At 43.4% G+C, this 13,886-nt stretch overlaps 1 protein-coding gene across 1 annotated transcript in view; it reads left to right on the top strand.

Moving 5' to 3' along the window:
- Positions 1 to 2,131: 2,131 nt before the first annotated feature.
- PKD2 (polycystin 2, transient receptor potential cation channel) overlaps positions 2,132 to 13,886 on the top strand; it is a 54,511-nt gene continuing 42,756 nt past the window's right edge. Inside the window, exons 1-2 of the mRNA XM_061192642.1 lie at positions 2,132 to 2,826; positions 10,297 to 10,410. Coding sequence (XP_061048625.1) covers positions 2,217 to 2,826; positions 10,297 to 10,410 — 724 coding nt within the window. The 5' untranslated portion in view covers positions 2,132 to 2,216. The remainder of the gene's footprint in view (positions 2,827 to 10,296; positions 10,411 to 13,886) is intronic.

Here is a 13,886-nt window from a genome sequence, read left to right as displayed (position 1 = left end):
ATTAATTAAAAAAATAAAAAAAATAGAATACTAAACTAGACCTATTCTCCAGAACACTTTGGCTGAGATTCTGCTCTTTTTTTTCAGGCCTGGCTCTCCTCTGGCCAGGTGTCTGTTGGGAATCCTTTGAAGATGCAATCTGGCAGTGCTCTGTTGGGGGCACCGGCATCTGTAGAGGCTCCTCAGACGGCAGGCATCGCAGCCCTTACCCAGGACAGTTATTTCCGGTTTATTTGTCTGTCTCCTCTTGAGGGCAGGGGCTGTGTCATACCGTGCTCTACATGCCAGCTCCTAATTCAGTGTGCAGGAAATGTCTTCTGAAGGAGACCTGATGGTTTGCATGAGCCCTGCCCTTGAGAAGCTCATAGTTAAGTGAAGGACACAGATACCTGAATAGATAAACTACAGGATTAGGTGGTAGGTGGCCGTGATTACCTAAATACGAGCAGCATGCTATGAGGGCACAGGGAAGCAGCAAAGGGCGCTGCACAGGTGGGAAACCATGCTAGCAAAGCAGATTGGGAGCTGTAATGGGCTGAATTGTGTCCCCCTCAGAAATTCACATGTTGAAGTCTAACACCACCCCTCCAACCAGAGTACCTCAGAATGTGACTGTATTTGGAGACTGGGTCTTTTAAAAGGTAATTCAGTTAAAATGCGATCATTAGAGTGGGCCCTAATCCAATCTGAGGGTGTCCTCAGACGAAGAGGAAACTGAGGCATAGACACATACAGAGGGACGACCATGTGAAGACACAGGGAGAAGATGGCCACCTACAAGCCAAGGAGGGAGACCTCAGAAGAAACCAACCCTGCCAACACCTTGATCTTAGACTTCCAGCCTCTAGAACTGTGAGAAAATAAACATCTGCCGTTCGAGACAACCCAGTCTGTGGTACTTTGTTACGACAGCCCTAGCAAAAAAAATATAGGAGCAGTTTATGAAAATTTACCAAGCCAAACTACAGAAATTAAATTTTACCCTTTAAGCTGTCAGAAGCCTCCACGGGTGTCTGAGCATCAGTGTGACACGAGCAGGTTTGGTTCCGAACACAATTTGGAAACAGCGGGTACCCAGAAGTGAAGAATGATGGTGGAGTTGACAGGTCCATTGTTCCAAGGCAGAATAAAACAAGCCATAAGGGCCCTTGACTGAATCATTGACGAGGGGAATGAAGAACAGAGGTCCTAATCAGAGAGACCTTTGTGGGGCAAAAGTAACACAATTTGGGGGAAATGAGGCGTTGGAGGTGAAGAGCAGACAGCTGAGCTTATCATGAAGAAGTGTACTTTGGGGAGTGAGGATGCCTCAGATCTCAACTGGGGATACAGGAGGTGAAGCAGGCTTAAAAGCAGAAGGGAAAAGATCATAAACTTCCCTTGGGATGGGTGAAGTTCGAGACAACTGCAGAGCGTCGAGCTGCATGTGCTCTGGAGAGCGGGAATAAAGCTTGGACCTGGAGCCTGCGGCGGGATTCCGTGACTCACCGACGGTGAGGCGGTGGGAAGGGGACGGTCGAGCTCTGCGGAGCATCAGCGGTCCAAGAGCCCCGCGGCCGAATCCTCGGGGTCCCCGCAACGCGTGGACAGAGGAGCCAACCAGAGAGTCAGGAAACCCTCCAAAAAGCAGCAGGATTGGGGCGGGGGGTGAGCGCGCCAAAGGCCAAGGAAGTCAGCGCTAGGACTCTGTTGGGAGTTTGCTGGTAGTTTTCAGACGGAGGAAAGATTTTTGCCCCTGCTGCAGACCGGCTCGGGCTGGGTCTCGCTTGCTCACGCCGTCGCATAAAGGGGTTTCCCTCTCTCCTTGCACCGCGGTCAACCGAGGCAGAAGTGGCTGGCGGCTAGCAGGGACCCAAGCACTCTCTCGGGGTCGCGCACGCAGTGCCAGCTCCGGAAGCCCTTCCACCCGAACGGAATGGGGGCGCCCGGGCTCCGGCTGCACTCGGGACACGGGCCCAGGCGCCGCTCGCCCAGCGCGCCAGCCGCGGGGGCGGCTGCCTCGCGCCTCCCCCTGCAGCGCGCCGCGGCCGCTGGGCGAGGCGAGGCGAGGCGGGGGGAGGCGGGCCGAGGGGGCGGGCGAGGGACGCGGGACTCTGGGGAGCTCGGGGGCGGAGAGCAGGAGGCGGCGGGCCCCGGGAAGAAAGGAACATGGCTCCTGCGGCGGACAGCGCCGAGCGCGGCACGGGGCGACGGCGCGCCGGGCGCCAGTGACCGCGATGGTGAACTCGAGCCGCGTGCAGCCGCAGCAGCCCGGGGACGCGAAGCGGACGCCGGCGCCCCGAGCGGCGGGCCCGGGCCGGCTGATGGCGGGCGGGCGGGCCGCGGGCGCCGGCCTCGCCGGCCCGGGCGGCCTCCGCGAGCAGAGGGGCCTGGAGATCGAGATGGAGCGCATCCGGCAGGCGGCCGCGCGGGACCCCCCGGCCGGAGCCTCGGCCTCCCCATCTCCTCCGCTCTCGTCGTGCTCGCGGCAGGCGTGGAGCCGCGACAACCCGGGCTTCGAGGCCGAGGAAGAGGAGGAGGAAGAGGAGGTGGAGGGAGAAGAAGGGGGAATGGTGGTGGAGATGGACGTAGAGTGGCGCCCGGGCAGCCGGAGGTCGGTCGCCTCCTCGGCCGTGAGCTCTGTGGGCGCCCGGGGCCGGGGGCTGGGGGGCTACCACGGCGCGGGCCCTCCGAACGGGAGGCGGCGCCAGCGAGAGGACCAGGGCCCGCCGAGCCCCAGCCCGGCCGGCGGCGGCGGCGGCGGGGACCCGCTGCATCGCCACCTCCCCCTGGACGGGCAGCTGCCCCGAGTGGCCTGGGCCGAGAGGCTGGTTCGCGGGCTGCGAGGTAAGAGCGCGACCCTCGGCGGCTGATGCACAAACCAGAAGTGCGGCCGCCGCCGGAGCCATCGCCCGCGGAGGGCAGCTCTCCGGGGCTCCCGCTCGCGTTCCCATTGCGTCCCCGCCTCCCTAGGAAGCGTCTTCCGCACCTCTGCTAATTCCGTTCTATTTCCGGTACCCAGCACGGAATTCCACTGCTCCCTTGTTGGTGCAAATTTATTGGCTACCTCCTTCTTGTAAAAGATGTGTCAGCTTATGTTTACCTTTGGAAATAAGTGAAAGCCGTATTAGAGCGAAGGGGTACATCTGGAGATTTTTTTTTTTTCCTTGTAGGGAAAAAAATATTCTAAGGCAACTAATGGTGGTTGCAACTGCATATTTGCGAATTTCACTAAATAAAAACGAAACTTCTGTGCTAGTACCCATGGTCTTTCACTGTCCTGGATGCCCTATTGCCCCTTATCCCTTCCCGGAAAGGGTACGCAGTACAGTGTCCTAGTTGTGGAGGGAGTGTCATTGGATAGTCATTGATGTTGTTTTGGCGGTGTCTGGTTGTTTGGGGGAGAGGGAGCTGTTAAGAACACCACGAATAGAATAAAATGTCTAGGAAAACAGTTATTCGGCCATTTCTAAGTCTAGGTATTTTTCTAAAACAGTTGCAAAGTAAATGCTAATGTTGTTTAAAAAACTTGAAAGTATGTTTTTAAATAACTAAGTTAATGTTCTTTGAAATTCCAATGAGACAGTGAGGTCATCAGATACCAGCTGTGTGGAAATGTGTCAGAGTTCGGTGCACCCAGCTCTCCAAAAGGCAGGAAAGGAATTTTCAAAATTGCCAGTGCCTATTAAGAGGACACAAATTTTCCAAGAGCAAATGGGATCCTATTTTTGCAAAGTTTTGTCAGAGGCATCTTTGGAAAAGAGTTGCATTGGCTCTTGCCATCCAAGTGACTTTAACCTCTACTTTTAAGAGTTTTCCATTCTCAGTTGTTTTGAAAATTTCCCTTCCCTTCTCTTCCTGTCAGTTTTGAAAATCTTGCACAAAAAGCTATCCAGGTGTTTTTACAGCAACGTGATTAACACCAAGTCAGGCCTATACCCGAACCCCAGTTCTACCACATATTGGCTACATGACCTCGAGCAAATTGCCTAACCTCTCTGATCCCCAGTTTTTGAAATTTTTTTTTTTTAAAGGGATAATCATAATGCTTAGTTCTTGACTTGGGAGGATTAAATGAGGTGAAACGTAAAATGTGTAGCAAGTCTCTGCCATGTTGTGAGTGCTTCATAGATAGAAATTAAATCATAGATTCTAAAAGTGTACATTTTGGTACTCTTACACAGTGATTATGCTAGTTAATTTGATTCAGAGCATGGTGGGGACCAAAAGATCCTTTCTGAATAACCTGTGTGAGTAGATGAGTAAAAAAGTCTCATACTTTTTTAAGGTTGTTAAATTGTTTTAATTGTGCTTTTTAAAGTATTCACTGAAATGAGAGGAGTTTCTTATAAGTTAATAAATAATGGAAAGTCATGATCCTGTTAACTCAGCTTAAGTATTTGATAACACTTAATGTTCTTTGAATAAACTCAATAATGGAATATAATGAAATGAAATATATGAGTGTATGTATAAGTTTATCTCTTTTAAAGAAAAGTTTCAGAAAATTTACAATGAATAAGGTAACGGTAAAACTTCTAGTCAAACCTTATCAATGGTCTAATTAGTAGGAGAAGAGAATCATGAAAATCTTTTTTACAGAAAAATTTAGAATAAATTTTATTTTATTTCTTTTATGAAGAAATACAATTGATATTCTTGTCACTTATTAAGTAACATTTGTTAAATAATTAGTGACTATACTAGGTGCTACCAAAAAAACCCAAAAAAACTAAAATAGCACATCACCATTTTCCTAGGGACAGAAGCCCAGAAAAGTGAAATGAATAACCATGAATGAGTTGTGATTTTTTTTTTTCCCCTCTTGGGATACCGATGACAAAAATCTTATATACGTTGTATAAGTAGTGCCCAGGGTCAGAAGAGAGAGTGACTTGGAATTTCTAAAGGTAGGAGCAATTACTCAAATTTGAAGTGGTCAGGAGCTTCCAGGGAAAGACAAAGGTCTCTAACCTTTGTGACTTTATGTAACTCACTCAGACTTCCCGGGCTCTGTTCCTCATTTATAAAATGGAAGAGTTGAACCTAATCTTCAAGGTCCCTTCTAGCTTCAGCGTACCCTGTGTTGTTGTTAAATGACATGAATCTGAGCTGGACAGCAAATGGTCATTTCTCTCCTTGGACGCTAAATAGATCTATCCTCTTGGCCGGGAGTAAGATAGCAACGAAGAAATGTTTGAGGCCTGATTATGGGAAGCATTGTGTCTAACTAAGGAATTAAGAATTTACCCCTAAATATTAGGAAGCAGTTGGAAAATTTTGAGCAGGGGCAGAGCACATTGAAAGGGAATCTGTGTCAAGCAGTGTGCTGGGCAGCAGAGCTTGAAGGAGACAGGGAAGCAGGAGGACCAGGTAGGAGGCAGCCAGCGAAGGGGTGATGAAGGCCTGCACCAAAAGAAGCAAAGGATGGCTGAAAGATTGAAAGACTGCTCCAAAACTAAAAGGTATCCCCAACCCAATGATCTTGTTTAGTTTTTGCTTAGCAGACGCTTCTTCATGCAGAGAGAAAATTTGAGACTCTACATGGGTTATCATATTTTCTGAATTTCCAAAGTTGAATGTGTTTTATGGATGCATCAGTTTACTAAAGTCACTCTCTGTTTGTTATTTCAGACATATATGCTTGGTTGGTTTTTTGTTTGTTTTCCTGGAGAAATCGTAAAGGACTAGCTGTATCGGTCAGGGTGGGCTAAGCTGCTGTAACAAATAGATACCTCCTCTGCTATTCACTGTATTGTACCGTCACTGTCCATATCCAGAACTTCTTTATCATCCCAAATAGAAGGCCTACCCATTAAACAATAACTCCCAGTTCCGCTCCTCTTCCCCGCACCCCCGGCCTCTCTTCCGCTTTCTGACTCTATGCATTTTCCTATACTGGGTACCTCATATTAGTGGAATCACGCAGTATTTGTCCTTTCATATCTGGCTTATTTCACTTAGTATAATGTTTTCGAGGTTTATCCATGTTGTAACATGTATCTGAACTTCATTCATTTTTGATGACTGAATAGTATTCCCTTGTATGTATATACCACATTTTGTTTACCCATTCATCAGTTGATGAACACTGGGGTTGTTTCTACCTTTTGGCTATTATGACTTTCCCTTTATTTTTAATCCACCCTCACTCCATAATTGCTTCCTTTTCCCTTTTTATTTGCACTATAATTGTGAACAAATGAGATTTTGTATTTTCATTGCATGAGGATTTTTTTTGAGGGAGGGTTGCTACTCTGAGGGGTGTGATAAGGCCATGCTAGTAACAGAATTTGTGCAGTCAACAGACATTTATTGAGCATCTCCCTTGTGGTAGGTACTAGGGATACAGAGATGAATAATACAAGATCCCAACTCCCAAAGAGTTTAGAGTTTAGTAGGGGGGTGAGAAGTGTAAGTAAATCATTGCAATGCCAGGTCCCAGGTGTGGGAGGGACCCAAAGAAGAGAGGACCAGCTCTACCTGGGGAGGTTAGAAGAAGTGAATCTTGAGTTATGTTTTGAAGGATTCAGGGGGGAGTTGGAGGAGGGAAAAATAGAGAAGTAAGACCAAGCAAGCCTGTAGCTCATTGGTACTTTTTCCTGTAGGCAGAGTCAGTGAGGGCTTCAAGCAGGGGGCTGATATGATATCATGCCAATCTGAAGATGATTCTAGCAAGAACGTAGAGAATGGGGTGAGGTGGATAGCGCCAAATGCTGGGAGAATAGGTCAGAATAAAGTGACAAAGGTGATAAAGTGATAAAGCGTCAGTTGCACTGAGGATTGTGAGTGCAACTGAGGATTGTGAGCTGGGATGGAAGAACGCTCGATGAAAGAGAGAAACCATCAGAATTGTGGACCAACTCCATGTGAGCGTTATGGAAAGGGCCTATTCTAGGATGAAACCCATGTTTCTGGGTTGGTACCATTAACCCACACAGGGCAAATAGGTTTCTAGAGAAAGGCAAAAAAAGAGAAATCTCAGTTTGGGGCATGTGAGTGTGAGTTGTCTGTGGAATATGCAGGTAGATCTGGCCATTAGCTGTGGCACATACCTGTCTGCGTCTCAGGAGGGGGCTGCCTAAGAAATTTGAGATTCAAGCGTCAGTATCATAAGGTAGCAACTGACTATTCTGTAGAAAACGGACCAATAGTAAAAAGTCACTTCCCTTTCTGAAGGTGTCCCTGCAATTCAAATCACCATGAAGAAGGATTGTATTTATCTTCCTAAGCAAGGCCCACATGTGTCTAAGCACAAAAACAGGATTCTTTTATGATGTGAGTGCAATGAGAATTTGGTCAGGCTATCCACAATGACTTCAAAGTCCATATGGATTTGGGTCTCCATGCCATTCTCAAATCTGGACCAACTAGGCGTCAGAAGTAGGACATTTCAGATTTGGACCTGTTTCTGAAGCCATAAAAGGGCCCCTTCCCGCCACTGTATTGCTGTACACATAATATTTCTAATTCCCAGAACAACCCCACAGAGAGGTACTCTTACCTCATTTCCACATTAGGAAGTGGAGGCTCATGGAGTTAGGTCTCACAGCTCCTAAGGGGCTGACCCTTCATTTGAACACAGCTTGGATTCCAGACCTCCACACTGCACCTTGTCACGATCAGTGAGTCATCGTGGGTTAGTGTATTTCAGATGGGAAGGGTTAATGTGAGGCAAAAGAGCCACACTGAATTGTTTTTACCATAGAACTGAGATATTAACAGGTGAAATGATACAGTCGCTGGAATTAGCTTCAAAGTAATTGACCAGTGGGTGAGGGTTTCCGTGAATCAAGGTTGGTGTTGGGTTGATAACTGTTGAAGCTGGGTGAGGGATACATGGGAGTTCATTATATCGTTCTCTCTTTGTGATTTTTTTTTATATATTGCAAAATAAAAAGAGTTTGGAAGCATTTGGATAAAAGAGTTGCAAAATGGCATTTTTTTCCAAAGTCAGTTATTTATGTTAGAGACCTTTTTGGTGTTTTGGATGACCCATCTCAGAGTTCTCCCATATGCATATTAATAAGTAACAGTTATTGTTGAGGTGATGTGCTCTGACTTTGGGCTCTGGCGTTGACTAAGCACCTTCTTACACAGGAAGGAAATTGCATATTGTCCCGTGTCCCCTCATATCATGTTCTCCTAACAGATGGAGACACGTTACGTACTGAACGTGAGTACCTGGAGGTACTCCCTCCGCAGCTGGGATGATGGCGGGAAAAGACAACAGTTGTTTTTGAAGAATGCTCCCATTTTGGACGTGAACGCTGCCCTTCACCATTCTTATTCTGTCATCCCTGATGATAACTAAACATGGGAAGTAGTTGGCTACAGGACAGCTGTTTTTTCCATTTGTGGATGCAGCATTTCTCACCCATCAGGATGTGAAGGGATCCCTGTATCCTAAGACTGACCCTACTACATACACACCCAGTGGGGAAACTGGATGACATTTGTAAAGCAATAAGTATTTGAGGAGGTAGCTAGAGAAATTTAGAAAAAAGTAAATGCATAGAAATATACTCACATACAATATAAATAAAAGGGCTTGTTTCTTTTCATTTGAAATGTTTCATTCAAGGGCTAGAATTAAATTGCCATAGACCATTGCAAATTTAGCCTGAAGAAAATTTGATAGGAGTTTGGTGTTTTCTGTTTCTAGGTCAAGCAAAACCATTTGCAACTATTAAGAACCATGACTTTTCCTTAGTGCATAATTGTTTATAAACCATGGGAAAGAGTGAAATCACTGACCAAGTGAGACAAGGCAGCAGTCTCTCCGGATGGTCAAGGGACTAGCAATTTCCACTTATGTGTATATTTTAGGCCTGGCCTCCAAAAGAAATACGCCCAGAGAAATGGTGTGGTTTTGTCCAGGGCTACTGAGCCTAATATTTGGCTGCCTCTGTGTTATTCTGAGCTGCAAATTTCCATGTCATCTAAGTTCGTAATAATTCTTTACTATGATGGAGTTTCAGCGAGCAAACATTCTGCTTGGTGCATTTCTTCTGAGTGAGTAATCCCCTGACAACCACCAGGTGCTGGCAGAAGCAAACCTGGTCATAAGTCATGCTCCCCTTTCGGCGTGGTGAAACCTAGGACGCGTAACCCAGTGTCTTTGAGGGCAGATGCTGATTTTTCCTAAAGGAAATTTGGGAGAAAAGAAGAAAAGGAAATGAAATACCCCAATTTAGGAGTAGAACTAATGTATGATTATAAGACTTAAAAAGTACATAAACACTAGCAATGAAGTCATTTCTTCCAAGTGCAAGACCATATACCATTTTCCCCTTGTTCTCTGTGTGGCTGGATTGTGGCATCAGTGGCTCTGTGAGTTTCTGTGATGGAAGGGGTTAAAGTCTGTGGGATAGAAGTGTGAGGCAATTTGCCATTAACAGCTGACCTAATCTAACAGAAAGAATTGAGAGGTTTGTCTTTTTTGGAAAACACTAAGGCTCTTCCAAGTAACCAGCAATGTGACTTGACCACACTGTTCAATAGCGGGGGTTTGGACGGCCACCATGTCTGTCTGCTGGCTGCGTCCACAACTGTGGGATCTCTCTCCAGCCAGCTCACCACGGCTTATGTCATCTTCGCTCAGCCGGCCCAACGCTTTTTCCAGCTGCTGAAATATGGAGCACAGTTGCTGCTTTTACCCTTTCTCTAAAGAGAGAGAGAAGGCGGATGAGTTTGTTGCTTTTAATTGAAAAATCATACGTTAATTGGCATTTAAAAAAAACTGTTCAGCTAAGCATGTTTAGTGTAATCAGTCAGCACTGAATTTCTTAAAAGGCAAAAATGGGTACAGAGCAGAGATTTTACACCAGTGTGTTAGAAGCTTGATAGATGTTTCCATAATGAAATGGTGCTCCAACCAGGACCTCTTTTCATCAGGGGTGACCTAAAAAGTATCGTCTGCAATGTTACATCATGTACTAACGAGGATAATTAATTTAGTAACACGGTAATTCCTCCCGCATATAGGAAGGACTGATGTGCATGCATAATTATTAAACCTAAATTTCCTCTTCTCTTTCTTAATTTTTACTAAGATATTTTCTAATGAGGTTGGGAGTTTAGACAATGATCAGATCATTGCCTTGTGTTTTGCACATCTGGGGGGATAGTAGAGGCTGATGTATTCCTAAATTAAAGGTACTCCTGCTAAAACCATTTCTCGGTTGCCTTTAGAGCATGCTAAAAAAAATACAGGAGAATCTCCCTTAAAGGTATACTGTTTTTTATGTGTTTTTCCTTTTGCCATTCATGAGATTTTTTTAAAGTAAAATGACATCTTTTATTACTCTTTTAAAGGTCTCTGGGGAACAAGACTCATGGAGGAAAGCAGCACTGACCGAGAGAAATACCTTAAAAGCGTTTTACGGGAACTGGCCACATATCTCCTTTTTCTCATAGTCTTATGCATCTGTAAGTAGAACATTTTCTTCCACTAGAGGAAAAGTTTTGAAAATATTTGACCTGTCAAAATCATGATTAAGAGGAATTGTAGATGCACCAGTAACGGTTAATTCAGAAGTTCTCTTCTCTGTTATCAATTCCAATTTACAATTTGGTAAAGCTCTTTTCTCTCCTCTGGTAAACATTGATCAAAATTCGGCGTTGTTTGATTGGCCAGTTTGTTGTCAGTTGTGACCATTTTCACTATGAGATGCACAGGGCAACCTGCCCAGACACCAGGTAACCAAGTAAAAGGATTTTTGTGTTAGATTCTTAACAATAATTACAGCATCACTATTATTACATCAATTAATGTAAAGTGTACACAGGAATTATTTTCCAAGTTTAACTTTCAGAAAATACAAATAATGTCACCTAATATTGCTTTTATGGCTATTTATATTTAAAAGTCCCCTTTTTTTGGATTCGGATGTGTTGTGTGGATGCCTTCATTCTAACTAATCATTTCTTCCAAATCTTCAATAATCGTAGATTTTTACTCTGTAGGAAACTTACTGCAGACTCATCTCTTTCTGTTTTCTTCTTCCTTTCTTCTTTCAATACATTCCTGCATTGTCTGGGAGGGGAGGGATGCCTTAGCCAGAAACAAGTCTTAGAAACCGTTTGCCTCAAAGTCCAGAAGGTCACGGGCAATGGACTTATCCTCTGAATCAAAGGATATTGGATGATGGAGTTCTGTCGTGTCCTCTCTAAAGCCCTTTATGAGAACAGACAGGAAGCAGATTTATGACCACCAGGACCTCTTAGTGTATTCCTCAGGGAAAGGAGTTTGTTCTTACAGTGTACACTTGCAAATGCTTAAAAAGCAACATCAGCCTTGGAAAGAGTTCCCTTCTTTGTAAATGGAGAGAGTCATGATTTAATCAATACTTTAATAATGCCATTCTTATTACATTAAAATTGACCACCTTGAATTTAATTGACTAAGTGCTAAAAGCTTCCTTTAAAAATGTTTTTTGTTTACTAGATTTATAAGAAGATGTGTACGTTGAACATAAAAGATTAAGGAAACATTTAAGCTTTTGATATTTGTAATTTTAAGAAATTGAACATTGATTTATTTAATATCCCCACACTGGTTTTTACTAATACTAGTAAGCTCTTAATGAGCCTCAAACAGGGCATGACTTCTTCTCACATTTTCTGGGAATTTGACTATCCAAGTGGGAACTTAAGAAAAAGAAAAAAAAAGAAGTTATTTAAGCTAAAAAGTACATATGTATGAACAGCATTCGTTTTCTTGCTTTTTTCTTCCTAATTTTCTGAACTTTTCTGTTGTTTGTTTAGGAAGGAATCTCTCATTACTTTTAAAAGCATGTTATCTAAGAAATGGTGAAAACCTAGAAATGATCTATTCAGTACATTAAAAGTTATTAAGCAAGAGATGTAATATTTTTTAACTTTTATGTTCTAAGCTGTTAGAACTTAGAGTAAATGCTGAAGTCACGTTTGCTTCCAGCCTAGAAATGGTGCTTAAATATTAAACTTCAGTGGCCTTAAATTTTAACAGGTAGATTAGAATCATTATTATTACTAATTTTTTTCGAGCATGACACATACATTCATACATAGATTTTATGCAAAATATAAGTACTCCTGTAAGTCTAAAATTTCAGTGTTCCCCAAAATTGCCTGAACATCAGAATCACCAAGAGAATTTTTTTTATAATTACAGTTTGCCTGGATCTACTAAATCAAAGCCTTCCAGATATGGCCCAGAGAAGTGAATTTTCAGATGCACTGACAAGGTTTGGGAACTAGGCCAGATAAATAAACTGAATAGCTAGAGTTTTAGGAAACAAGCTTGTCATATAACTAACTAGTGTTGTCTTGTTTATTTTAGAATTTTTATGCTTTTTGTTCTTTTTCACACTAATCACATTTTTTCTTCTTATATCAGCTACATTTTTTACATAGGCAAAGTTTTTTTTTCAAAATATTGTAGAATCTCTGGGTAAGAAGGAATCTTGGCAGTCATGGATCGAACCTCCACTGAATGCTAAAATTCCCCCCTGCAACATCCTTCCCAAAAGGTCAGTCATCCTGCCTCCAATTGAGCAAGAGTTCCAGGTTAAGGGACTGACTCCTTTGAAATAGTTCATTTTATTTTTCTATGGCTGTGTTAGAAAGTTCTTCCTTATGCAAATCAAAGTCTGTCCTCATCTAACTTCCCCTCTTAGTTCTACTCTCTAAGCCAACCTAATACCAGGGAGCTTTCCTATGTCTCTCTTCCAGTTTAACCCATCAGAAGTTTGGAGACAGACGTTCAATCTCCTCCAAGTCTTCTCTAGGTTAAACCTTTCCAGTTCCCTTAGCTGTTGATCATGTGATCGGAGACATGCCTTTGAACAACCCACCTGATAGAAACTCCCTCCAGTTTATCAGAGTCCCCCCCTTTTTTTTTTAAAGGGGGCACATTTATTGTCACTGTTCCAAATGTACCAAAAAAATTAGAAAATAACCCCCAACTCAATTCTCCTCACCTCCACAACATTCTCCCCAACACAAATAATTTTTCCCAAAACCACAAACATAAACTGGTTCTGATATTCTCATAAACAGTGCACCTAAGCTGCGTCTTTATTCCCGTCTTGCCCCTAGGTTCTTCATGACCATTTTTGTTTGTTTGTTTTGTTTTTTAGATTCCATATATATGTGTTAGCATACAGTATTTGTTTTTCTCTTTCTGACTTACTTCACTCTGTATGACAGACTCTAGGTCCATCCACCTCACTACAAATAACTCAAGTTTCATTTCCTTTTATGGCTGAGTAATATTCCATTGTATATATGTGCCACATCTTCTTTACCCATTCATCTGTCGATGGACACTTAGGTTGCTTCCATGTCCTGGCTATTGTAAATAGAGCTGCAGTGAGCATTGTGGTACATGACTCTTTTTGAATTATGGTTTTCTCAGGGTATATGCCCAGTAGTGGGATTGCTGGGTCGTATGGTAGTTCTATTTGTAGTTTTTTAAGGAACCTCCATACTGTTCTCCATAGTGGCTGTATCAATTTACATTCCCACCAACAGTGCAAGAGGGTTCCCTTTTCTCCACACCCTCTCCAGCATTTATTGTTTGTGGATTTTTTGATGATAGCCATTCTGACTGGTGTGAGATGATATCTCATTGTAGTTTTGTTTTGCATTTCTCTAATGATTAATGATGTTGAGCGTTCTTTCATGTGTTTGTTGGCAATCTGTATATCTTTGGAGAAATGTCTGTTTAGGTCTTCTGCCCATTTTTGGATTGGGTTGTTTGTTTTTTTGATATTGAGCTGCATGAGCTGCTTGTAAATTTTGGAGATTAATCCTTTGTCAGTTGCTTCATTGGCAAATATTTTCTCCCATTCTGAGGGTTGTCTTTTCGTCTTGTTTATGGTTTCCTTTGCTGTGCAAAAGCTTTTAAGTTTCATTAGGTC

Source organism: Eubalaena glacialis, chromosome 5 (assembly GCF_028564815.1).
Source record: "Eubalaena glacialis isolate mEubGla1 chromosome 5, mEubGla1.1.hap2.+ XY, whole genome shotgun sequence".
NCBI classification, from domain to species: domain Eukaryota; kingdom Metazoa; phylum Chordata; class Mammalia; order Artiodactyla; family Balaenidae; genus Eubalaena; species Eubalaena glacialis.
This window is presented reverse-complemented; position numbering and strand designations above follow the sequence as displayed.